The following is a 26,335-nucleotide window of genomic DNA, read 5'->3' on the forward strand; positions in this document are numbered from 1 at the left end:
GACGTGTTTCATGTTCAAAGCCCTTTCATCAGGGGTGTTAGTATAGGGGAATTTGTATTCGATATGAGGTGAATGATTCAGCACCCAAGTACAAAGATGTTCCAGAAAAAATGCATATAGAATGGAGTTATCACTGTCGGTAGATTGCGTATTAGGAGGTCTGATCTGGCCTCCGTTGCAGCCTCTCAAGCCCCACGGGTAATACCGTAGCACTCGCCCCCAAGTATTAAACTGGTGACAGGAACTTGAAAGCTAAGAGAAAGGAGTCTCTCAGTGAGGGCCGGGTCAGGCCTTTCCAAAAACCTTCATTACAGAGGGAGATGGAGTATACTGAGTAGTGTCTCTCACACCCGGTGCTGTGTATGGGGGTCCGTGAGGCATGCCGTCCGCCCTGGCAGTGTCTGCCTTGGCACGGCCCTCACTGAGAGACTCCTTTGCCTTCGCTTTCAAGTTCCTGTCACCAGTTTAATACTTTGCATCTTGGGGGCGGGTGCCATGGTATTACCAGTGGGGTTTGAGAGGCTGCAACGGAGGCCAGATCAGACCTCCTAATACGCCATCTACCGACAGTGATAACTCCATTCTATATACATTTTTTCTTGAACATCTTTGTAATTGAGTGCTGCGTCATTCACCTCATGTCGAATACAAATTCTCTTATACTAACACCCCTGATGAAAGGACACCGAAGAGTCTTTCTCGGACCTTGGAGAGTAACTATTCGATACATATACCAATAGTCTACTGCAAGAAAATGTTATTTGCTTATTGTCGTCGTGTGTTTTAACAATCAATGATTTTTTTATTACATTTTTTTTTCAATAAATACCAATGTTATATACTAATTGTGGTGTTGCCATTTAAAGTCCCATCACTTTTTCTATTTAATAATGTGTTGCATGTATTTAATTGGCAGTTGTTTTTTATGAGCCTGTCATTATTAACATATAATGCAGGAAGTCCAGCCTCTAACCCTTTAACCCTTTGTTAGAACAAATAATGTTTAAATCTAGTTACAATTGATAATGAAGCGCTGCACAGACAGGGTTTATTATGACAAACACAGCTGCCCAGTCCTCTCAACAAGAAAGAAAACTATATAGGATTGTTCCTTGCTGGAGGGTCCAGACTAGAGCATCTAAAAAAAGGTAAGCTGCAGTTAAAAAATATTTTTATTCTATGTAAATGGGGACATGTAATAAATATAAAATCGGTATTATCCCACTTTGCCTTCAAAAGTGGAAATAAATTTTAAGTACAACTGCTTTTCACAGCCGTGTAATCAGGCTAATAGAACAGAATATCTACTCTTTTTTTTTTTGCTTAAAGCCTCGTACACACGATCAGATTGTTGGCCAACAGAGTGTCAGACTTTTTTGTCCAAAGGGCTTGTGCCAGGAACTTGTTTTGCATACAAACGGTACACAATTGTCGGCCAACAAACACAAACATAGTGATGTACTAGGAATTTCAGCTCTTGAGCGCCACCCTTTGGGCACCTTCTGCTAATGTTGTGTTTGGTGAGCATTGATTCTGTTTGTACTTTCAACTTTTGTGTGACGAACTTGTGTACAGACAATAGGAAAATCTGACAACAGACCATTGTCTGCCGAAAATTTACTAGCCTGCCATCCAACATTTGTTGGTGGAAAGTTGGACAACAATTGTCTGATGGAGCGTACTAACGGTCGGATTTTAGGCCAACAGTCTGTCATCACACAATTCCCTGCCGAAAATCCGAACGTGTGTATGAGGCTTAAGAAACTATTTAATTTTGTGAAGGCAATCTTTTTATTGCTGAATGGGAAACATTTGGGCCCCTTGTAACCAGTCACCGAGTTTTGTTTTGTAACAGTGAATCAAAGCCACATTTTGCAATGTAAAGGGTCTGTTTTGTGTAAGAGCTCAATCTTTTTTCCATTTTTTTTTTTGGTCAAAATGCAAGCTTTCATTATGTCACCTTTTGTTTATTTGTTTTGAATTGAGTTTCTTGCATGATATGGCAGTGAATGATTAGGACTTTGTACTTAACTAGATGTGCTTTAAAATGTTAATACATAATATAATAATTCACTTATTCAGGAATTTTCTTACATGTGTCCGAAAGACACCATTCAATTGACTTAAGTGTGAAAATGTAGGTCAGCGCACAAAAAATGCAACATGCAGGATTTCTATCTGGTGTTACTCACTATACACATATACCACAAACAGGCTTGATAGAAAACAGGTTTTCTAATTCAGTGGATTTTGCCTAATCAGGAAAAATCAGCATAATGCTTAACCATAAATCAAATTTAATTGCGCCCTTTGTTGACAAGAAGATGGTTATCTTATGTCACCCGCATTTTTTTTTTTTTTTTTTTAAAGAACAGAAGCTGGTAAGTGCCTTTACATTTCTTTGCAGCATTCAAACCCATCTATTCAGTTATTTTTAATGGGAGACTATAGTGTATTTTCAGCATGTACACATTTTAAGTTTCTTTTTAACGCAAGTACATTTAGAGGACATTTTAACATTACTGGCTTGCTGTAACATATCTTGGATTGTTATGTTTAATTTTCAGCTTTGTAAAGGTTTTTTTGTCCTTAGAGTGGACCTTTCCACCCTTTAAATAAAAACAATAGCATGCAGCTCTGCATGCTGATATGAAATCATCATACATTTATTAGTTAAAAAAACATTTACTTAAAGCGGACCTTCAGTCATTTTTCAACTTTCCATCTATTAAATCTTCTGCCCTTGTTGTTTTAACTTTGGATAGTAAAACATTTTTTTTCTGCCAGTAAATACCTTATACAGCCCACTTCCTGTTTCTTGTCTGGTAAAAAGCCTTAGGCTTATGACGACATGCACAGCTCTCTCTCTCATGAGAGTTTGCCAAGAAGAGATGGATGAGTCATAAGGGGGCCAATGAGAGCTGGAGGCGTGCCTCTGTGTAAATCCAGGAAGTGAGCAGCTACAGCTGCCCGCAGTTAAAATGGCTTCAGCCAGACTTGGTGGAGGGAGGTTTCTGCAGCATATTTGGCAAGTACAGAATCACAGTATATATAAAATAATATGCAAAGTGGTTGGAGGGAAGCTTCAGAATGGCAAAGATGTTTTTATTACAAATTATGTGAGCAGACTGCAGTTCCTCTTTAACTTACAATTACTGTTTTTCCTGGTTGAGTGAGGCACAGGTGATTTAGCCCTGGCCTCAGTTATACTGTGGGAAGGCTACATCAAAAGTGCCTTCTTGGGAAATCTAGTCTGTATACTGTGAGATCTCCTTAGATCAGCATTTTTTTCTGCATCATATTATATTCATTGTCACATGTTACAGGAGGCAGACTGAGGGTTTCAGGTAGTAAAGGGAGATAGATTCACCTGCCAATAGTGAAAATCGGCAATTATCTATAAGTATCTGTTTGTAGACTGCCATTGCTAAATATTTTAAAAGGTGCCTAAGGCTTGGTTCACACAAATGCAGCTGCAGTTTGCAGTCCTGAGTTCGGTGCATTTCTGTTCACCAGTTCAGGTGCGATTCAGGTGCAAACTTTTACCTGAATTCACACCTGAACCGGACCCAAAGGTGTAGGCTGCAGGGGGGGGGGGGATTTGCTGCCCCCCCCCCCAAAAAAAAACCACCAGCTGCCACTGCAGAGGAGACTGTAGTCTCTCTCACAGGTTATTATCTCTTTTTTAACAGAAAGGGTGCACTTCTCAGAGTGCAGGAAAGAGTTTTAGGTACTAGCAGCTCACAAGGATTAAGATTAAGCAAAAAAAAAAAATAGAAACCCATGCTTCTCTATTAAGAATAAGGGTGAAGTTCCTCTTTAAGTGTGCTTGTATATATTAAGGAAAGTAATTCTGCTTAACGGAAACCTGTAAGTGTAAAAAATATGGGAGCCACCAATGCTTCCTTGTCTTTTTTTTTCTATCAGTGTAGGTTTCAGGCTGTTAACTTGGGTTAATTCTGACTTTACTGCCAAGTGATTCCCCGACCTTGGAACAAATATGCAGGAAAGGCATACAGAATTATATTTTAGATTTTAATGACTTAATACTTTTTCTATGTCAACAACTCAGCAGGTAGTAATAACTGAACCTATATGACCATGTCAGGGCCTGAACCTTTAAAAACAAGTCAATAACGCTTGCCCCAAATTCTATACATACTGTTTCACTATAAGTTCACAAAAAGTGCATACAGATTTGAGACACATTCCCTGGGCAACCCCTTGTGTAAAGAATTAAACCTGCAAGCCTAGATTTTTAGTGGCAGTGTCTTGTTTGCATGTCAGACTGCCAACTGGTTTACATGAGTAACTTTCGCTTTATGAAAATCTGTTTTAATAAATCATACTAAATGCAGCCTATACTTTCTTAGGGTCATAGAAGAAACACAGAGGAGCATTGGAGAGCAATCATTTCCAGTACTAAGCAGAGCTAGCCTGTCTAATGGGTAGATATGCCGGTGCTTGTACATACTGTAAAATATTTACATACTATTCACAGAAACAAGGTTTTTAAAATTTTAACACCCCTTCATAAAATTCTTTACAATAAGCTTATCAGATTTACATTTTTAAATAGGAAAGTAACAAGGACAAACCCTATAGCCCCCCCCTTAAAGTAATGGCTGCAATTTAACTTGATTGAGCGCATAAAAATACATGCATCTCTATGAAGACTCAGAACGCCTCATTAACCCACTTCCAACTTAAAATCTTTCGGTGTGATTTGAGCATAACAGGGTTCTCAATTGACTCTTAGTCCCTACACTTTGAACCCTTGGGATGGCCATCTAAGGATGCACGTCTCACCATGACCCGTGGAGAGTTACACATCTACCCAGCCTGTCACCAGCTGTGATGTGCTTTGGGAATGACTAGGGCACCTTGCAAATGTCTCTGACAAGTGCAAGTTACCGATCCCCAGGGAAGCCCTAGACTGCTTTATTGAGGAACATCACCAACAGGGATCAGGTCATGTATGGCTACCCTTAGACTTGGTGATCTAATTTGCTTATAAGTGACAAAATGATGATGTAACAAAGTTAATATGTGTTGCTAGGCTTTTAATACCGTACTACTACTGGTACACATTTCCTTTTTTCGTTCTGTAAAAATTAGACTACCTGCATCAAAACTGTTAGGCTGATTTAAATGAGATGTAATATTGTAAGCAAAAGTGTTATGAAATGGGAAATCCATTTGGATAGCGGCAAACAAGGAAATGTTAATTTAAAGGACTGTGTTAAATAGCATGGTTCGAGCATTGACATGTTTTGTTTTTTTTTTTTCTCCTCTACCCCAAATCCGGACTTCAAGATTTAGTTGCTTGTTTCAGGCCAGTGAAAGATGATTTCTGACTGGTTTCAACTTATTGTGTTTTTGTCTTAAAGGTAGAATTGTTTCTTCTCCAGCTGCATATTGTTTTGTGTTGTACTGAGCTGTATGGGATGTACCCCTCACCTTTTAGGTAATCCTGGAGGACTGACAGAACTGTTGTATGTTGTTGCATTGTATAGGAATTGACTCCCTAGGGCTTTACATTGGTCACCTGATAGCTATATTCAGTCATACTACATACACAGCATGTTAATATCTCAAAGGAGGTGACAACACAGACTACTATTTCTACTAAGTAATCATCACTCAGGCTTGTACAAATCAGAACTGTTTACTGTCCATCCAGTAATATATATATATATATATATATCTCTTGGTGCATACACGCTTCTCTTTAAACATGCTTGTTGAGTGATCCATGCGACAGAGAGGGATTCACTATTGATACACTATTGGTAAATGTGTTGCTGTATTATCTACAGCATGTACAGTTCGTGGCAGCAGGATTCTAGATGCGTTGAACCCTCTCTTAAAGAACCCAGCCAGCAACTTCTAGAAGAATTTGGATAACCAGATGAAGGCTGTGCGTTACATGATGCTACACTGGGTGGTCCCACAGCAATCTTTGAGGATGGCCATTCCTGTTTTTGTTATTGATGTTTTGCTTGTTGGAAGCTCAGTTTTCTTCTCTGGGTTCACACCTGTAGTAATAATTAAAAACAAACAAAAAAAATTGCCATGAAAGGGTTAAGAGAACACAGGCTAATGCGTTTTTCCAGTCCAAATGATAGTTCTATTTCTGTAGGATTGCCACCTCAAACCTGAACACAGGTTCTGTGGCTGATTTGAGTTGGTAGAGCTAATCAGTGCCTTGCATTTATTTAATTAGCCCCAGAGCCTATATTATTCATGTGTGTTCAGATTTAAAGCACTCATTTCATTGGAAAATGATGTAGTCTACCATTTCTGAACTTACTGTTTGAGAATACTAGTTTCCTGTCCTGACTAAGGCTCCATTCACACTAGCGCGTTTTTTGATGCATTTTGCATTTTGCAGAAATGCATGGGAATTTTTTAACATGGGTTCCTATGGAACATGTTCACATCAATGCTTTTTTGTATCTCTGCGTTTTTGGAAAGGGTCGGGGACTTTTTTTCATGCAAAAAGCAGCGTTTTGCATGTAATGGATTTCAATGGACAAGCATCAAAAACGCAAGTGCACAGTTTTTGCAGCGTTTTTGGTGCGTTTTTGGTGCGTTTTTGCCGTTTTTTTTTTTTTTTTTGTAATTTTTTTTAAGACTGTAAAAAAAAATGAAAAAAAAAAAAAACCGCAAAACGCAAATTGCGGCAAAAACGCAGCAAAAACGCTACAAAAACGCTGCTCAAAAACGTGCCAAGCATGAAAAAAAAACCTCCAAAAATGCTCAAAAGCAACATGCATAGGTGTGAATCGAGCCTAATGAAGCATTGGCTTCCAAACTTTGAGTCACTGACTTGGAACAAATTATAGTGGTAACTAATTTCAACACTTTGACACATCACAGTTAAAGAATGTTTCTACTGGGTCTGTAAATAAAACGTAAGATTAAGCTAGTCAACTAGCATTTTCAAAAGGAGACCAAAATGGCAGCTTCCATACTTCTTTCATGATATGTTTTTTTAAAAGTGAAGTGGCAAACCAAAAACATTATACCAATGTGCAGGTTTTCTCCTCATGTAATTTCCCTTTTCTTCCTGGCTTTGTGAATAGGCCCCTGCATTCATTGTCTCATAATAAAGGTCTTACTCCCTTGTGTTCATGCCTTCTAATTGCCCATTTTTCTTTAGGAAGAGGGGTGGAAATGGAAGAGAGAGAGAAAGAGAGCAGAAATATCTGTCCAGACAAACCCATAGAGTAGCCTCTTAAACTGCAGTCTGTAGATTAATGTTTTTTTTACCATAAATCAAGCTGCCAGCTTCAGCTATCCCTATCTCATGCACAGAAAGGGACACTGTAACAATGAAAACTGAAACTGGCAGGCTGCAGATATCACATTGCAACACATAGAGTAAAAACAAAACGTTTAAACTATTTTGAAATAAAGGCTGTTAAAGGTAAAATATTTTAAAAAATGCATTTTAACCACTTCAAGACCGGACTGTTCCACCCCCATTTAGCCATTTTTCAGATTTCACATTTTGAATAACAATTACTCAGTTGTGCAACACCGTACCAAAATGTATACCATTTTTTTGAGACAGAGCTTTCTTTTGGTGGTATTTACTCTACTGTTTTTTGTTTTTTGTTTGCTATATAAAGAAAAAAAAGACCAAAAATTTGGAAAAAAATATGTTTTTCTTAGTTTTTGTTATAAAATTTAGCATATAATCTTTCTCCATAAATTCAGGCCAAAATGTATCCTGCTACATTTCTTTGGTAAAACTAACCCAAATCAGTGAATATTATTTATTCTGTGTGAAAGTTATAAAGTCTACAAAATATAGTATATCATCTATACTATAGTTTGTAGACTCTATAAATTTCACACAGACTAAATTGAGATCGTCTGTCAGAATATCAGGACTGATCAATTTTCAAATATCTCTACTATAGATATTTGAAAATTGATCAGTCCTGATATTCTGACAGCCAATCTCAATTCTTGAGATCCCAAAATGCAAGGACAATACAAATACCCCCAAAATGATCCCTTTTTGGAAAGTAGACAGTCAAATATATTTAATAAGAGGCATGGTGAGTTTTTGAAGTTTTTTTGCTACAATTTTTGGAAAAATGAAAACATTAAAGCGGAGTTCCACCCAAAAGTGGAACTTCCGCTCATTGGGGGGACAGGATACTTGTCTTTCACAGGTATCCTGTCCCCACGTCTGGGAGCCTCAGCCGTGGGTATTGATGTCACTGCAGGGCTCCCTCCTCCTCCCTCTTCCTTCCCTGGCTGCCGGGCCAGTAGGAGAGAGGAGCAGCACCCTGCGCATGCGCAGTAGGGTTCCCGCGTGAAGCCGCAAGGCTACACTGCCGGATTCCCTTACTCGCAATGGAGGCAGCAGCACCCGACTGCTGATGGAAACATCAGCTGTGGTGCTGGACTCCAGGACAGGTAAGTGTCCCATTATTAAAAGTCAGTATGTGCAGTATGTGCAGCTGCTGGCTTTTAATTTTTGCAACGGTGGGCAGATCTCCACTTTAAATACATTTTTCTTTTCTCAAAGTTGTCATTTTGAGAAGTTATTTTTCACACACAGCATAGGAATACTTACAATTACACCCTGTAAAATATTCTGCTATTATCCTGAGTATGGGGATACAACATATGTGATGTTTTTTCACAGCATATCCGCATAGAGGGCCCAAAATCCAAGGAGCACCTTCAAGCTTACAAGGAGCATAAATTACGTGTCTTAGGCCTGATTCACACCTATGCATTTTTAATGCTTTTTGCATTTTGCAGATTTGCACTACAGTCCATTTAACATGGTTTCCTATGGAACACGTTCTGTAATGCAAATCTGCGAAATGCAAAAAGCACTAAAAATGCATAGGTGTGAATCAGGTCTAATTTCTACACATTTTTAGCGGCCCTCGAGCACCAAGATAGTGGAAACACCCAAAAACTACTAAATTTTTTAAAGCAAACACCCCATTGCCCCACGTATTTTATAGGAGGGATAATGAGTTTTTTTTTTTTTAAATAAAAATGTTGACACAAGTTTTTGGAAAATGTGGAAAGAAAATGAAAAAGTATATTTTTTTTATACATCATCAGTTTTGTAAGATATTTTTAACACACAACATGGACATACTTAGAATTACACCCCAAAACACATTCTGTCACTCCTCCTGAGTATGGAAATACCACGTGTAAGATTTTTCAATGTTTAGACTGATTATACTCGACATTGCATCTTATGTATCACAAAAAATTATTTCATAACCAGTGTACTGCATGAGTAGTCATGGAATATAGCTTTGTGTAGGGTAGCCTATAACAGTCCTCATTTCTATAAGCCAAACAAGCCTAGCTAACTGGTGCGTGACTGCCCCCAGGAATACCATGTTCACTGGTAGGGAGGTACAGGAGGCTGAACAAAGTTTGAACAAAAGAATGCCTGTGGTTCCAGGAGTGCAGTTGTTCGGAGGGGATGACTAGGACTGGTGTCTCGCAGGAACATAGTCAGCAGCATGTGCAGAACAGGTAGACAGGCAAACAAACAGGCAGAAACATGGTCAATAAACAAGCAAAATATTGGTCCAAACAGCAGGCAGCAACACGATCAATAAACAGGCTAGGGTCAGTGCAGGTGGCAGACAGACGCAACACTTTCACAGATGTGGCTGTTGCTGGCTGCACTGGCTCTGGTAACACTGTACTGAAATGATGGAGATCAGGGACATTATTGATGGCTGCACAGGCATGGTGGCAATCAGGAACACTGTTGCTGTCTACGCTGATCTGGTGACAACGTGACTAGTGTGGTGGATTGGGGACACTATGACTGACTGGTCACACTGTCAGCATTCAGACCTTGCACCCACACCCTCATGAATGTCACATTGGGAAGCAGTGGCTGTGTCCTTGCAGCTGCTGCATCCCAATAGACATCAAAGGGACTGCCTGCACAGGGATGCTTAGGTGTTCCATTGATGATTATTGGGACAGGGGCAGCACATACATAGCCACTGCTTCCAATCTGACGTCTGTGAGGGTGCATGTCCCTAAACTCACACTGTCTGTGTTCAGGACTTCCACCTGTCTATGCAGCCACTGCAGGTGGTAAATGTCATTTTTGAATGTGTGCACTGTAATATTTTGTTCTGTTTATATGGTCTTATCGCGGCACCATCTTTAATGCATCTTTTAGCGTGTGCCCCCCAAATCTTTGTTTATTGTATGGATTCTGACCAAATCCTCTTGGGCTGGAGACAGGGCCATCTTTAATATTGATTGGACCCTGGGCAAAAAAAAATTTTGGGCCCCCATCCATGCAGTTTCGCTCTCCGCCTGCTCTGAGACATACAATAAATAGCAGCTAGACTCAAAATCAGTTTACTGAATCAGATCAGGCAGCGATTGCGATTGGTTGCCAGAGGTTACAGTGTACCATTAACGCTCACTGATTAGTTGCTAGAGGTTACAGCACATGATTACTGCTTGTTGATTGGTTGCTAGAGATTTCTGTACATCAATACTGCTCACTGATTGGTTGGTAGAGGTTACTGCACATAATTACTGATTGGTTTCTAGAGGTTACAGCAAGTCATCTCCTCACTGCCTGCACACCATGGACTGGGAAGGTGAGGGGACCCATTAATAGACAGAAACACTAGGACTCCTGGGATCAGTGGCAGTGCTGGGGGGAGGGTGTAATCCATGGCAATGCTAATTTTTTTTTTTTTACCGACTATCAATATAGAGGAGTTTCAACACTGGCCACCAATGTAATAGGGGTTTACACTGACCACCAATTTAATAAAAGCATTCACAGTAACCACCAATATAAAAAGGGATTTACACTGACCACCAATGTAAGGGGGGTATTCACACTGGCCACTAGTGTGAGTGAAAGGATTCTAGACCAAGCCCCAATGTAATGAGAAGATTTACACTGACCACCAATGTAATTGAGACATTTAGCCTACGTTCACATTTGTGTGTGTTGGGAACACATGCAATATCGCTTTCCTGACACCACAGAAATGTGCTGCCCTTTAGCAGATACACAGCAGTGCCATTAATTGTTAATGACACCCTCACGCATTTGCTGTCATGTGCCTTGGCACCGTGTAATTTTGAAAAATGGTTTGGGACTTTCTTCCACATTGAAATGAATGGGCTGCCCTATATGTGACCTACATCTTTATCCACCCTGTCAGTACAGCTTTGCATCCTAAAACCCATGGCTAACCTCTGCACCCCAAACCTCTCCCATCCTCTCCACTCCAATCCCTCTCCCCATCTTTGCACCCACCTTCCTTACCTCCATACATCCCCTCCTTGCTCATCTGTGCACTCCAAACTGTAATTCCTTCTCTCCCTACCTCTGCACATCCCACACTACCCTCCCCCCACTAATTTGCTTACCTTTGCAGAACAGGCTGATGTTAGGCTTAACCACTTGACATCCGCGTTATAGCCGAATGACGGCTACAGCACGGACCTGAATTTCCAGGAGGCCGTCATATGATGGCCTCTCCTGTGCATGCGCCCTATAGGACGCGCACGGAGTGCGCTGTGATCACCGAGTCACTGAGACTAGGGTGATCACTGATCCGAGTAAGGGGCCGGTCCTGGCCCCTTACCATGTGATCAGCTGTCAGTCAATGACAGCTGATCACATGATGTACACAAAAGATCGGTAATCTTTTTCTTTTTTTTTCTCCTCACGCTGACAGCGCGAGGAGAAAAGAAAGCCGATCACCGGCTCAGCTGCACGGGACATCGGTCCCGAAGTGGAAGAGGCACATCTGCCTCATCTGTGCCACCTGCCATTGCCACCTAACAGTGTCACCTATCAATGCCCACCAGTGCCACCTATCAATGCCCACCAGTAGTGCCAATCAGTGCCGCCTATCAGTGCCCATTATTGCCACCCATCGTTGCCCATTACTGCCACCTATCGGTGCCCATCAGTGCCGCCTCATCAGCGTACATCAACGAAGGAGAAAAATTACCTGTTTTAAATTTTTTATAACAAAATATAAAAAAATTTTTTTTTTTTAATAATTAAATCTTTTTACATTTTTTAACAAAAAATAATAACCGCAGAGGTGATCAAATACCACCAAAAGAAAGCTCTATTTGTGGGGAAAAAAATGAGAAAAATTTCATTTGGGTACAGTGTTGTATGACCACGCAATTGTCATTCAAAGGGCATCAGCGCTGAAAGCTGAACATTGGTCTGGATAGGAGAGGGGTTTAAGTGCCCAGTAAGCAAGTGGTTTATGACCACAGTTGTAGGAAGGACATTCAAGCATGCCCCTTTATCTCCTAAATGGGCAACATTCAGTATAGGTGATGGTGGATATGACATCAGGGGAGCATGCTATACATATGGATACCGTCTCTATTTACATATGAATACTGCCGCTCCACCGCTGTTTACATATAAATGCAGCCACTATTTACAGTACATATCAATACCGGTATTTACATGTGGACACAGGGTCTTGCAGGTGAGTCATCTGTACACAACAATAGGGCAGAGCTGGGCAGCATTAGTAACAGAACTTCACACTGAGATATCAGGACACAGCACAGGACTAAAACCTGAAGGGAGAAGGGAATTTAAACTGGGATAGTTGGCAATTATGAGGCAGCTGCTTTGGGCCCCACAACAATGACAGGACCCAGAGCAAACAAAAGAACTCGCTGTTCCAGGTGAGACATGAAGCCTAATGATATCACGGGTGCCTGCCTCGGCTCGCCTCCGCATACGATCAACACTGAAGAAGTGGCTGCACTCCAATATCCATCAAAATTTTTGTTTAATAAACGAACATCCCAAGTGTTACAAACAGTTCAAATGGTAGACGTGTTTCACACACTAGCAGGTGCGCTTATTCATTACAAAGATAAGTCAGCATTATTCTCCTTATATAAACCTATCCAATATAGCAACAGGTGATGCAGATCATTAAATTGCAGACTTCTTTCTAGCCACTTGTGATTCACATAAACATTAATGAGAAAGAAAAAGACATAGACATATAAACTTGCACATATTTGGATATCCATTCATAAATAAAATTAATGGTAGTGATGAGGATATATCAATATAGACATTTCATGTGCTATGAGAAATCAGGAAAAAATTGTGTACATATGAAGTATGTGTAAAAAGGAGTCCCCACATTTTACCACCTACCTAAATCCCATAAGGGACTGGATCCCCTACAGGGAAGACCTATTATATCGGGTATCAATTCCCTGAATGAGAGACTGGGACAGTGGCTGGACAGGCAGCTGCAGCCTTTAGTCCAGCAACTTCCCGGATATCTCAAAGATACAAATCATCTTCTAAAAATCGTAGAGAGTTTTGAATGTAGAAGCAACTATTCATGGGTTACATGTGATGTTGCAAGTTTATACTCGTCCATTCCACACAACCTAGCTATTGTATCAGTAGCCTTCTTCCTTGAAACACTCACAGACCTACCGATTGAACAGAGAGAATTTATTGTGGAAGTTTTAGATTATCTGTTATCTCACAATTCTTTTTCATTTGATGGGAAGTTCTACCTCCAGAGATGTGGGGCCGTGATGGGGGCCAAATTTTCGCCCTCATTAGCCAACCTTTATATGGGCTGGTGGGAGCGGACCCACATCTTTGGAGGGGAGAACCCCTTTAGGTCCTCCATTAGACTTTATTTGAGATTTATAGATGACCTCCTGTTCATCATGAAGGATGGTACATCTAGATTAGGTTCATTTTGGAATACCTTAATTGTATCAATAAAAACCTCACCTTCACTGGTGAGGCTGAAAATGATGAGATACACTACTTGGATGTACACCTTAAGGGAGTGAACAAGGAGGTTATTACTATCTATAGAAAACCTTTGTCAGGAAATTCCCTCCTTTTAGCTCAATCAGAACACCCTAGACACACCATTAAGGGGATCCCTGTGGGACTGTTTTTACGAATCAGGAGAATCTGTATGGATGATGTTGATTTTGAGCATGAGGCAGCATCTTTATCCCAACAGTTCTTGGAAAGAGGATATCCAAGATGGATGATCAATAGGGCTTGGATGATTGCCAAGAATAAAAACAGAATAGACCTCATCAGTAGAAAAAGGATGCACGCTCAAAATCAGCATCAAAACAGAATGACTACTCCTTACAGTATGGAATTCAAAGAGATAAGAGAGATTGTGAATAGACATCTTCCTGTTCTGAATGCAGATGAGACTTGTGCGCAGCGCTTTTTTTCAGCGGGAACGCGGGGGAACGCGGTTCCGGCACCTCCTGGGCTGACTATGTAATGGCAAGGGGTGCTGGCGTGTGCTGCAGGGTACTGATGCTCACTGATGGGGGATCTATTCTAGCTGGAGGGGATCTATTTTTGCAGGGGAGTCTGTTGTTGCTGAGGAGGTCTATTGTTGCTGGTGGGGGACCTATTGTTGCTAGGGGTGGGTCTTATGTCGCTGGGGGGGTTAGTTGTTGCTGAAGGAGATCTACTGTTGGGGGTGGGGTCTATTGTTGGCTGCCAGAGGGTCTATTAATGCTGGCTGTGCGGAGATCTGTTGATGCTGCCGGGAGTCTATTGTTGCTGGGAGGGGGATGTTGTTGTGGGTTGTACATTGTTGTTAGGGGAATCTATTGTTGCTGGCTGAAGGGGATCTATTTTACTGCTTTTCTTGATATCATTACCAAATTACATACAAATTACTTAGCACCACAAAATGATACTTGGTTCTGTATTGTCTAAAAGGGGTGGTACTGGGAGGTGGGTAAGAGATGGAACCAAGGGACGGTGCTCGGAAGTGGGTAGGGGTGGGGAAAAGGGGTAACTCGGAAAAGGGGAGTTCCTGCACCTATTGTCTGAGAAAAAAAGCCCTGCTTGTGCGAGTATTCTGCAGGGAGGAGTCAATGTAGTACCACGCAGAGCTCCCACTCTGGGTCAATAGCTGTTTCCTAGTTTCTTTAAAAGATGAACTATTAAATCTTTAACATGGCTGCATTTCAAGGGAAACTTCAAGTGTGGCACAAATGGGTGTCCTTACTGCAGCCATGTAGTCAGTGGAAATCAGTTTTGTTCAACAGTCACACAAAAGAACTATGAAATAACTAATTTCTACAACTGCAACACCAATTATGTTATATACAGTATCTCACAAAAGTGAGTACACCCCTCACATTTTTGTAAATATTTTCTTCTATCTTTCCATGTGACAACACTGAAGAAATGACACTTTGCTACAATGTAAAGTAGTGAGTATACAGCTTGTATAGCAGTGTAAATTTGCTGTCCCCTCAAAATAACTCAACACGCAGCCATTACTGTCTAAACCACTGGCAACAAAAGTGAGTACACCCCTAAGTGAAAATGTCCAAATTGGGCCCAAAGTGTCTATTTTGTGTGGCCACCATTATTTTCCAGCACTGCCTTAACCCTCTTGGGCATGGAGTTCACCAGAGCTTCACAGGTTGCCACTGGAGTCCTCTTCTGCTCCTCCATGACGACATCATGGAGCTGGAGGATGTTAAAGACCTTGCTCTCCTCCACCTTTCGTTTGAGGTTGCCCCACAGATTCTCAATAGGGTTTAGGTCTGGAGACATGCTTGACCAGTCCATCACATTTACCCTCAGCTTCTTTAGCAAGGCAGTGATCATCTTGGAGGTGTGTTTGGGGTCGTCATGTTGGAATACTGCCCCGTGGCCCAGTCTCTGAAGGGAGGGGATCATGCTCTGCTTCAGTATGTTACAGTATATGTTGGCATTCATGGTTCCCTCAATGAACTGTCGCTCCCCAGTGCCGGCAGCACTCATGTAGCCCCAGACCATGACACTCCCACCACCATGCTTGACTATAGGCAAGACACACTTGTCTTTTGTACTCCTCACCTGGTTGAACTTCCAGTGACCAGTATGAGAGAGTGAGAGCGATAACACCAAATTTAACACACCTGCTCTCCATTCACACCTGAAACCTTGTAACAATAACGAGTCACATGACAGCGGGGAGGGAAAATGGCTAATTGGGCCCAATTTGGACATTTTCACTTAGGGGTGTACTCACTTTTGTTGCCAGCGGTTTAGACATTAATGGCTGTGTGTTGCTATTTTGAGGGAACAGCAAATTTACACTGTTATACAAGATGTACACTCACTACTTTACATTGTAGTAAAGTGTAATTTCTTCAGTGTTGTTACATGAAAAGATAGAAGAAAATATTTACAAAAATGTAAGGGGTGTACTCACTTTTGTGAGATACTATACCTACTGACATGCGACATTTGTCGCATTCAATATGTGGGTAGAACAACCATGCATCTTTGTGATTGTTTCAATGAACATCTATATAGTGTGACAAAAAATTTGGATACAAATGTAGCTAAACATTTTAATTCATGCCATAATGGCAATACTTCAGCTATGTGCATACAAGTAATTGACAAGATCAGGTCGCCAGTGAGGGGGCATGATGTGTTCCGGTTACTGTGCCGGGGAGAAGTTTTCTGGATATTTCACCTCCAGACTCGCTCCCCACATGGGTTAAATTCTGATTGGGATGTTACTTATTTTTATGACTAGCCAAATATACATCTTCTCCGGGAACATATTATCAGCCCCGTATCCCCCCCCCCCCTTTTGTTCTTTGCCTTTTGCCACATCCATTCCAAGCTATATACTACTACTATTTTTTGGCTTGTGATGTGTTTGTTTATCGATATGGTCCTTTTTTATTTAGTGTCTCTTTAAATTTCAGCGCAAGTCTAATTATGATAGTTTTGTTCCTGGTACTATGCACGCCCAAGATAAGTGGTCATCCAATTCATTTATTAAACACAAGTCCCTCCTATATATTACATTGGGCAGAGGGACAATTTAAAAACTGGGCCGTGTTTTTACCGCCCATATTGTCCCATATGGTATTGTGCACACCCAGGATAGCTGGTTGTTTAAATCATTTATTGAATGTGAGTCCCCCCTATAAATCGCAGAAGACATGGGTTTAATCTAAAATTTGGGCCGTGTTTTTTTTACCGCCCATATTGTTTCATATGATAATATGCATGCTCAGGATAGCTTGCCACTCAATCCATTTATTGAATACGAGTCTCTCCTATAAACTGCAGAAGGCAGAGGGACGATCTAAAATTTGGGCCGTGTTTTTACCACCCATATTGTTCCATATATACACAAATATAAATTGATATACCGTACATGAATTAATCTATCTAGTTAGGACCGACCATGGTACTGAGGTCATACGGAACAGATAATAAATGGATATCTTATGTTCTGTATGAACCATATACCGCCGATCGATTTTGGTCAATTTTGTCGCGTTTTATACTCTTCCTCTTTCCATCCTTATACCTTGATAGCTTCCCCATGCTTTTGATATTTTTATTGTGGGGTTAGCTAAATATAAATCTGGGGCCCAGGGTTGTGGGAAAGAGGCCCTTGTTCGAATCAATATGGGAAAAAGTGCCCTGGGGTGGGGGGGGGTGAGCCCAAGAGCACCCCCCCATGTTGAGGGCATATGGCCTGGTATGGTTCAGGAGGGGGGGCACTCACTCGTCCCCCTTTTTTCTGGCCTGCCAGGCTGCATGCTTGGGTAAGGGCCTGGTATGGATTGGGGGGACCCCATGCTGTTTTTTTCAGAATTTTCGATTGCCGGCATTGTTTTGTTTACATTTCAGCTGTCAATGTGGAACCTCATTGACAGCTGATGAGTCATTGGTTGTTAAGGATGTGGCGGCTGGCTTCCCGGCCCACTGCTTAACCACTTAACAACCGCCCACTGCAGATATACTGCAGCAAGGCGGCCGCTCTGCGCCAGATCACGTACCTAGTACATGATCTGACACTTTCGGGTCTAAGGCACGCAACGCCGGTGACCCATATCCGCTGTGATTACACACAGCAGGAGCCCAGCGGTGGGTACCATGGACTCAATATACGCTGGCACCTGCCGATTACACAGGACACAGGGAGAACGACAATCTGCCTATGCAAACGAGTAAGATTGTCATTCTGTCAGAAGGAAAGGCACTAATCCTGTGTTTCTACAAAGCAGGAACACGGATCTTTGCCTTCCCCTAGTCAAAGATCTTCCCCCACAGTGAGTAAGTGCAACCTAGGCACATAGTTAACCCTTTGATCGCCCCTGGTGTTAACCCCTTTCCAGCCAATGTTATTAGTACAGTGACAGTGAATATTTTTTTTAGCATTGATCACTATATTAGTGTCACTGGACCCCAAAAAGTGTCAAAAGTGTCAGTTTAGGTGTCAGATTTGTCCGAGGCAATATCGTAGTCCCGCTATAAGTTGCTGATCACTGCCATTACTAGTAAAAAAAATACAAAATAAAAATATCCTGTAGTTTGTAGATGCTATAACTTCTCCGCAAACCAATCAATATACGCTTATTGGGATTTTTTTTAAATATGTAGCAGAATTCATATTGACCTAAAGTGATGAAGAAATTAAATTTAAAAAAAAAAAAATTATTGGGTATGTTTTATAGCAGAATGTAAAAAAATATTGGTTTTTATTTTCACAATTGTCTGGGTGTCTGGGTTTTTTTGTTTATAGCGTAAAAAATAAAAACCGCAGAGGTGAAGAAATATCACCAAAAGAAAGCTCTATTTATAGGAAAAAAAGGCAAAAAATGTACTTGGGCATAGTTTCGCATGACCACGCAATCCTCAGTTAAATTAACGCAATTCCGTATCACAAAAAATGGTCTGGTCATGAAGGGGGGTAAACCTTCCGGAGCTGAAATGGTTTACAACCGGCTATTCACACAGAATTCAAATCGGTCGTTCATTTTTTGACCAGTGTTCTGAATTCGAATTATTACGAAAATTTGGAATTCGTTAGAAATTTATTAAAGAAAAGAAATTTAACGAACACGAAACATATTCTGAAACAACACGAAACGAGATTAGTAACATAACAAATACATATATCTACTAAACTAAACAAATTTTGCTGTTCTGCACATGTCTACTCTGCTCCGCTGTCATCCTTTACTCTGCTTATCTTAAACTTCGACTCCCAACTGAGCATCTGTGCAGAAAAAAACAAGTACAAGTTTCACATGAAATAGGTAAGTTGTATTATTTATTCTATGATTTAATGCCATTTCTAAAAATAATTGTTATATCAACAACTTGCTGATCACACCAATGTTCTGTGAGCTATTGATCTGAAAATTATTTTAGGAGTTCCCTAAAACATTTTCCAAGGGGTCTTCCGAGGTAAAAAGGTTCAGAAACCCTGCTATAGATACACAGGGCAAGTCTAAAATAGACCTTAGTGTGCATCACATATTGGTGAATTAGTTCAAATGACTGCACCTTATCTAGGAGACTTCTCAAGGGCCAAACTAGAAGTGATGGTGATTTATTACAAATATTTAGTTTATTGCTAAATAAAGGCATTAAAATTTAAAAGGATATCCTAATAAGTTTGTTGATTCAATTTCTACATTTCATGCCCAAACATACTCAGGGTATCTAAATCGGTGTCAGCGCAGAGCCAATGCTTTGTGACAAAATGCAAAAAGTGTGATTTTGGGGGTCATTTACTATAGCGCCGCGGCGCTAATTACTGCGAATTAAAGCTAATTAGCACTAATCATGCTAATTAGCACTAAAACAGTATTCACTGTAGTGCTGATAAAAAAATCGAATTTTACTATAGCTAAAACCTGGAGTAGTGCACATGGAAATAATGTTTAGAGCATGATATAATTGCCTAAATGGTACTGAAATATGCGGTATATTGTTTTCTAAGATAATCTGCTTTTAAACTGTGTGAAAAAGTGATTTCTACACTGAAATATCTTTAAAAGTCTGAGAAGAGATAAATTCCCCGTCTCTATACAACTAGGTGCCAACACAACTGAGCATGCTCAGACCTGCAAATAGCGCTCATTTTAGCTCCAATGTCTTTTAGAGACAAGATTTAAAGATTTGAATCTCTTTGCGAGAAAATTACTGCTTAAGACTATGTACTCTAAGAACAAAGATAAATTCGAAACTCCTAATATCCAGCACGAAAAAGATCTCGATGTGCTGTTGTCCCTGCTTGATGAGCAGGACCCAACAGACCTAATCGATTCTTTACTCGAATCCTTACTTCAGGAGCAACTGATGGTTGAACCATCCCCCCCTCGGTCTATAAAGTTGAAAAACAAATCAGATAAATTTCCCTCTATCAGTTCAAATCCGAACCTGATGTCCTTTGTCTCCTCGGTGACATCTGAAATCAGGAAATTGAAAATACACAAAGAGGCGGACAACCTATCCCCCTCAGAACGATTAGCGCTTGAAAATTTAAAAAAATGCCACTCTCTAACAATCAAGCCCTCCGATAAGGGGGGCAACATAGTCATTATGTCCAATGACCAATATGTGCAAAAAAATGTGCAAAAAAGTTTTGGCAAATCGAGACTAGTATAAATCCATCCCCAGAGCGAGTATCATCAGATTTGAAACTCAGTTTTATGCTCTTGTGGATGGAGCCTTCTCTCAGGGAATCATAGATCAAGATACCTGGGAATTCTAGCGCATAAAACATCCTAAGATTCCAACATTCTACTGCCTACCCAAGGTCCACAAGAATCCCTTGGTTCCACCAGGAAGACCCATCGTATGGGGCCATTACTGCACACCTTAGCTTGTATGTCGACTCGTACCTCAAACCCTTTGTTGAAAATTTACCCTCCTTTGTACGGGATACTATCCATCTCCTACAAAGTCTAGATGGGCTTCATGTCCCACAGCGCTCCTTGTTGGTGGCGATCGACATAGAAGCTTTATACAGCTCCATTCCTCACCAGTTAGGCTTGGCCCTTATTAGACGCATCATTATGCAGACACATAGAGACGACAAAAAACGATGTGAGTTCATTATCATGGCATTGGAGTTCATTCTCCACCACAACATTTTTTCCTTCGACGGCTCCCATTTCCTCCAGGTACAGGGCGTTGCGATGGGGACCTCGTGTGCCCCATCGTACGCCAATCTGTACCTGGGGGAATGGGAAAAGTCGTTTCTTGCTGACGAGTCTCTCAGATCGCATACACAACATGTACTGGCTTGGTTCCGATATATTGACGACATCTTGATGCTGTGGGATAACCCGGAGAAGGAGCTGGAGGAATGCTTTTGCTCCATGCAACAGAATACTCTCAATTTGAAGTTCACTTTCACCTATAGTGAGACCAGTGTCACCTTTTTAGACACTACCATTACAAAAAATGAGGATGGCAGCCTATCAAGTGGGCTGTTTCGGAAGCCCACGGCTGGCAACACTATTTTGCATGCCTCGAGCGCCCATCCTCGGCCCCTTCTCCGTGCCATCCCCTACAGCCAATATCTGAGGTTAAGGCGGAATTGCTCCGATCAGGAATAATACCTACGTGAGGCTTCCGCACTGAGAGACAGACTTCTTCGTAGAGGTTACTCTCTTTCCTCTCTGAAAAAGGCATTCAAGCGAGCCAATGCACATACCAGACGCGAGCTACTGTTTAGACATCGAAGGAAGTCCGATGACTACCCTACAGTCAGGCTCATTACGAGGTTTAGCAATCAACAGGAATCCATAAAATTAATTCTTAACAAGTTTTGGCATACCTTATATGATGACCCCATGCTACGCCCACATTTAACTGCACGACTGGCCATTACATATCGACGCACTAGTTCACTAAGAGACCATTTGGTCCAGAGTGAATTTGTAGGCGACGTCCGAAACGATCCATGTAAAAGGTTTGGGACCTTCACCTGCGGTGGTTGCTCTATATGCAGATACATGAACACCAGTAAAAATATCATTCTCCCCAATGGCCGACTATACCAACCCCATCATTTTTTCAACTGCAAGACCGAGGGGGTGATATACCTTCTTACCTGTCAGTGCCAACGTTTCTACGTTGGGAAGACCAAACTGAAGTTCTCCCTGCGAGCCTCCAGGCACATCACTTCCATGAAAAAGGCAAACCCAGATCTCCCTCTGGGAAGGCACGTAATTCATGAACATCATGGGATCTTTCCAGGAATTCAATTTTTGATCCTGGATAGAATCCATCCCAACCCCAGGGGCCGGGACTGGAACAAGGTCCTCTTTCAACGGGAAGTCCGTTGGATTGTTGACCTTGCTGCCACCTTGCCCCCAGGCCTAAATGAACAACTTAGCTATAGGCCATTTTTAGAGGGGTTTGCATCAGGAGAATGTGAGATCTATAGTCTCCTATATCGTGGTTCCTCCCCCTCTCTCCTCCCCCCTCCTTTGATCTAACACACTGTCCGATCATCCAATTTAGGTTGGTCACCTGTGTAATGTTATGTTTAAACCATCTACTTAGATTTGTCTACCCCTGACCTGCTCATCGTGTTTTAGTTCCTTGATGATGTTACATTTGACCTGTTTTCTTGCCCTGCAGTTGTTGGATTTCTCATTGCCATGTCCGGTTATGGCGCACTATATGTTCGGTTACATCTGTTGGCCCCTCTTTGCCCCGCCCGGCGCAGGGGGTCCTCCCAGGGACTCTGTGTCCCTCTTGGGGGGCCTTTTTCATGTGGCATCCATGCGGGCATCTAGATGCCTGGCTCGGCCTCCCTCTCTGCGTCGGTGGGTCGCCGCTGCATGACCCACCTCTCAGACTTATGCCTGTGGGGTGCGCCGTGCAGTGATGGCTCTGGGTCCCCCCGTCCTGTTTGACACCTTTTACATGTTGCCCCCTATTTCCAAAAGCTCTGAATATACAGTAGGTCCCCTTTTTTGTTTAATATGTTCACATAGTAAACATGGAGAACCATGGATGCATCTGCGCTTGACATGATCCTCCTATCCTGTGGTCTTACTATGTAGCCGGCTATTATATTGTTACAACGCTCCTGGCTGCTAAGATACAGTTGGCTGCGCTCTGTCTCCTCTCACAGAAGAGTGGGAGGAGTTCCGGGCTAATCCTGGCTGGAGTGAGAATGTGGGGATGCCGCAGAGAGTGCGGTGTCGCCGCGAAATCACTCTCCCCTGGAGTTTTTTAAATGCTGCAGTGATCAGTATCAGTCCGTCATTGCCCTGAACGGAGGCGACCTGTTTGGACATAGATGCTGCAAGATCTGACGCCCACTAACTAAAGAGCCTTATATACTTATATGTAAGCTTTTGCCTTGTTGCTTTATATAAGTCCAGGCACTTTACTTACTTTACATTGATTTACCTTCTCTCACACAGCACTCTCTCTGTTTGTTTGCAGACTCTGCTGGTGTGAAGATCAATATGTTCATGCGAGCTAATCAATGACCATTCAATTGGTACCCCATACACCCTTCATATAGCCCCCTTTTTTCTACTCGCCCTAGATTCACCACTGTATACTTTCTAGCACTCAGGTATGATACTATTTACTGAGCCGACTCTGACCCTTGGACTGACATTTTTGACTTAGATAATCTTTAATTGAATACCATATTTTTTATTATCCCTTTCAGATATCTACTTGGGTCTGTGCCTTCCTGACACAGTACCCTCTTGGACGGGCTCCGTGATTCGGTGTTTCTTTTTTTGGGGGTGGATCAGTGTGGGCAGAGTTGGGCCAACCACACACACCCAGGCTCCGGTTTTTGGATCCGTGGGTTGTTTGGACATATCCGCCACCGTGATTTGGGCAATGGGTGCTCCAACACTGTCATGTTTGGGTAGGCTGTTTCTCTTGTTTTGGTTTCATAGACTTCATGTTCTCTATGCAATGCTATGACAATATTTTGCGATAGAAAATGTTGTATTTATTTATATCTTTTCCAATCTTGTATTTCACCATACAGTAAGAGCTTGTCCCACGAGTCGCCCTTGACGAAGGGACGGTCAGTTTCAGTCCCAAAATGCGTAGGCCTTCGTGGAAGACATTACAAGCATCTTTATCCAATGCACATCAGTACAGCTGTGTTTCAGCTTTTTATTGTGTTCACTGTGTTATGTTTATTAACTATGCTTATGTTTTGTATACATATATAAATTTTTCTATGGAATAAAATTGTTTTTACGCTGTTGCCGTTAAAGTCCCACAACCTTATTTGGGGGTATTTTTTTCACCTAGAACAGGGGTAGGCAACCTCCGGCACAGGTGCTGCAAGCGGCACGCAAAGCCTCTTTTGCTGCCACTCGACTCCCTCCCCATCAGCAGAGCAGCGCAGGGAAGTGTCAGTGAGACACTAATGCATTCCAGTTTCAGAGTTCCCCACATCGCACCTGCACTGAGGAGGAGGCACTGTGCCCCCACACATTGTAAAAGATGGGAAATATTGTTTGGTTCTATAACTTTGCTGTAACTGCGATCGTCAGCTTTTGTAATGGGGAAGAGATTGGGTGCAGTTCTGCTGGGGGGGGGGTCCTTGTTTCCAGGAGGAGGAGGACTGTCATTGGCCCCTGCTAAAGCCAATCACAGTCCTGCTAGCCCCGTCCACTCTCTGGAGGAAGATGGCTGGCTTGGTTGCCACTACCAATCTCAGAAGGGATTTCAATGTGCTTGAGAAAACAGTTTGTGGAATTACTGTTCAGCTTCTGGCAACTTTGTTGAAATTATTCCTGAACCTTTGCGTCACTTACTACTGAACCCCTGCACTCTGTGTCCCTTTAAGCCACAGCCCTTATTCAGTGCAATGAATGTTGCGTGGGCCCAAGTTATGATCCTGCACACAGGCCAACTGCTTTCAGAAAATGCCCCTGACCTGAGCTCATCATTGCGCATCCATTCCAGATGCTTGTATGTGACATCACATAGAAGCACGTGGGCTGGATGTGAGAGGTGAATCAGCAGGATGAGTGTGCCAGGACAGGTAGATGTGTCTCAGCTCTGCTTTCTTTCACCACTCTGCATATCATAGATGAGAAGAGGGTACAGTGGTGGAGTAGATGAGCAGGAGGGTACAGCGGTTGGGAAAATGAGCAAGAGGGGTTCAGTGATGGGACAGAAGAGCAGGAGGGTACAGCGGTGGGGCAGATGTGCAGGGAGGTACAGTGGTGGAAGAGATGAAAAGAGGGTTCAGCGCTGGGACAGAAGAGCAGGGGGGGGGTACAGTGATGGGGCAGATGAGCAGGGGGGTTAAGTGGTGGGACAGATAAGAAGGGGGTCACAGTGGTGGGACAGATGAGCGGGGGGGTTCAGTGGTGGGACAGAAAAGCAGGGGGGTACAGTGATGGGGCAAGAGAGCAGGGGGAACAGAGGTGGGGCAAAAGAGCAGGGGTGTACAGAGGTGAGACAGATGTACAGGAGTTACACTGATGAGGCAGATGAGAAAGTGGGTTAGAGTGGTGGGGCAGATAAGTAGATGAGGTAATTACTAAGCGCTAACATTTGCGCGAAACGTGTCTACCTCTTTGTCCCCTGCTCCATCTGTCAACTACTTGTCATATGAAGCTTCAATAAAAGGATTTTTGGAAGTGCAGCCGTCCAGAATCTTTTCCATATGTTACACAGCATGCGAGCTGGGCTTGCACCTGACTAGTGTGTGTATGGGGATTAACCAGAGACTCACTCACCTGAAGCGGCTTTTCTTTTTATATTGCAGATGGGTTCAGTGTTAGGACAGATGAGAAGGTGATTCAGTAGTGAGACAGAAGAGCATGGGGATATGGCGACGGAGCAGATGTGCAGGGAGGTACAGTGGTGGGGCAGATGAGAAAAGGAGTACATTTATAGGGCAGATAAGCAGGGGGGTTACAGTGGTGGGGCAGATGAAAAAGGGGGTTATAGTGGTGGCGCAGATGAGCAGATAAGTTGAGTGTTAGGACAGATGAGAAGATGGTTCAGTGGTGAAACAGAAGAACATGGGGATACGGCAGTGGAGCAGATCTGCAGGGAGGTACAGTGGTGGGGCAGATGAGAAAGGGGGTTACATTGGTGGGGCAGAAGAGCAGGGGGTTACAGTGGGGGGACAGAAGAGCAGGGTAGTACAGTGGGGGGGCAGATGTGCAGGGGATTACAGTGGTGGGGCAGATGAGGAAGGGGTTACATTGGTGGGGAAGATGAGCAGGGGGTTACAGTGGTGGGCCAGAAGAGCAGGGTGGTACAGTGGTGGGACAGATGAGCAAGGGGGAACAGAGGTGGGGCAGATGTGCAGGATGGTACAGTGGTGGGGCAGATGAGTAAGGGGGTACATTGGTGAGGCAGATGAGCAGGGGGTTACAGTGGTGGGGCAGATGAGCAGGCGGGTTACAGTGGTGGAGCAGATGTGCAGGGGGTTACAGTGGTGAAACACTTTTGCAGGGGGGATAGTGATCTGAGGTGTGAAGTTGCATGAATTGGGGCTGA

The 26,335-nt window shown here is 42.4% G+C and overlaps 1 protein-coding gene across 1 annotated transcript in view; it reads right to left on the reverse strand.

Moving 5' to 3' along the window:
* Positions 1-1,286: 1,286 nt before the first annotated feature.
* BMERB1 (bMERB domain containing 1) overlaps positions 1,287-26,335 on the reverse strand; it is a 774,318-nt gene continuing 749,269 nt past the window's right edge. The window contains exon 6 of the mRNA XM_073591158.1: positions 1,287-6,038. Within this exon, the coding sequence (XP_073447259.1) occupies positions 5,926-6,038 (113 nt within the window). The 3' untranslated portion in view covers positions 1,287-5,925. The remainder of the gene's footprint in view (positions 6,039-26,335) is intronic.

The sequence above is a fragment of the Aquarana catesbeiana genome, linkage group LG06 (genome assembly GCF_042186555.1).
Source record: "Aquarana catesbeiana isolate 2022-GZ linkage group LG06, ASM4218655v1, whole genome shotgun sequence".
In the NCBI taxonomy this organism is placed as follows: Eukaryota; Metazoa; Chordata; class Amphibia; order Anura; family Ranidae; genus Aquarana; species Aquarana catesbeiana.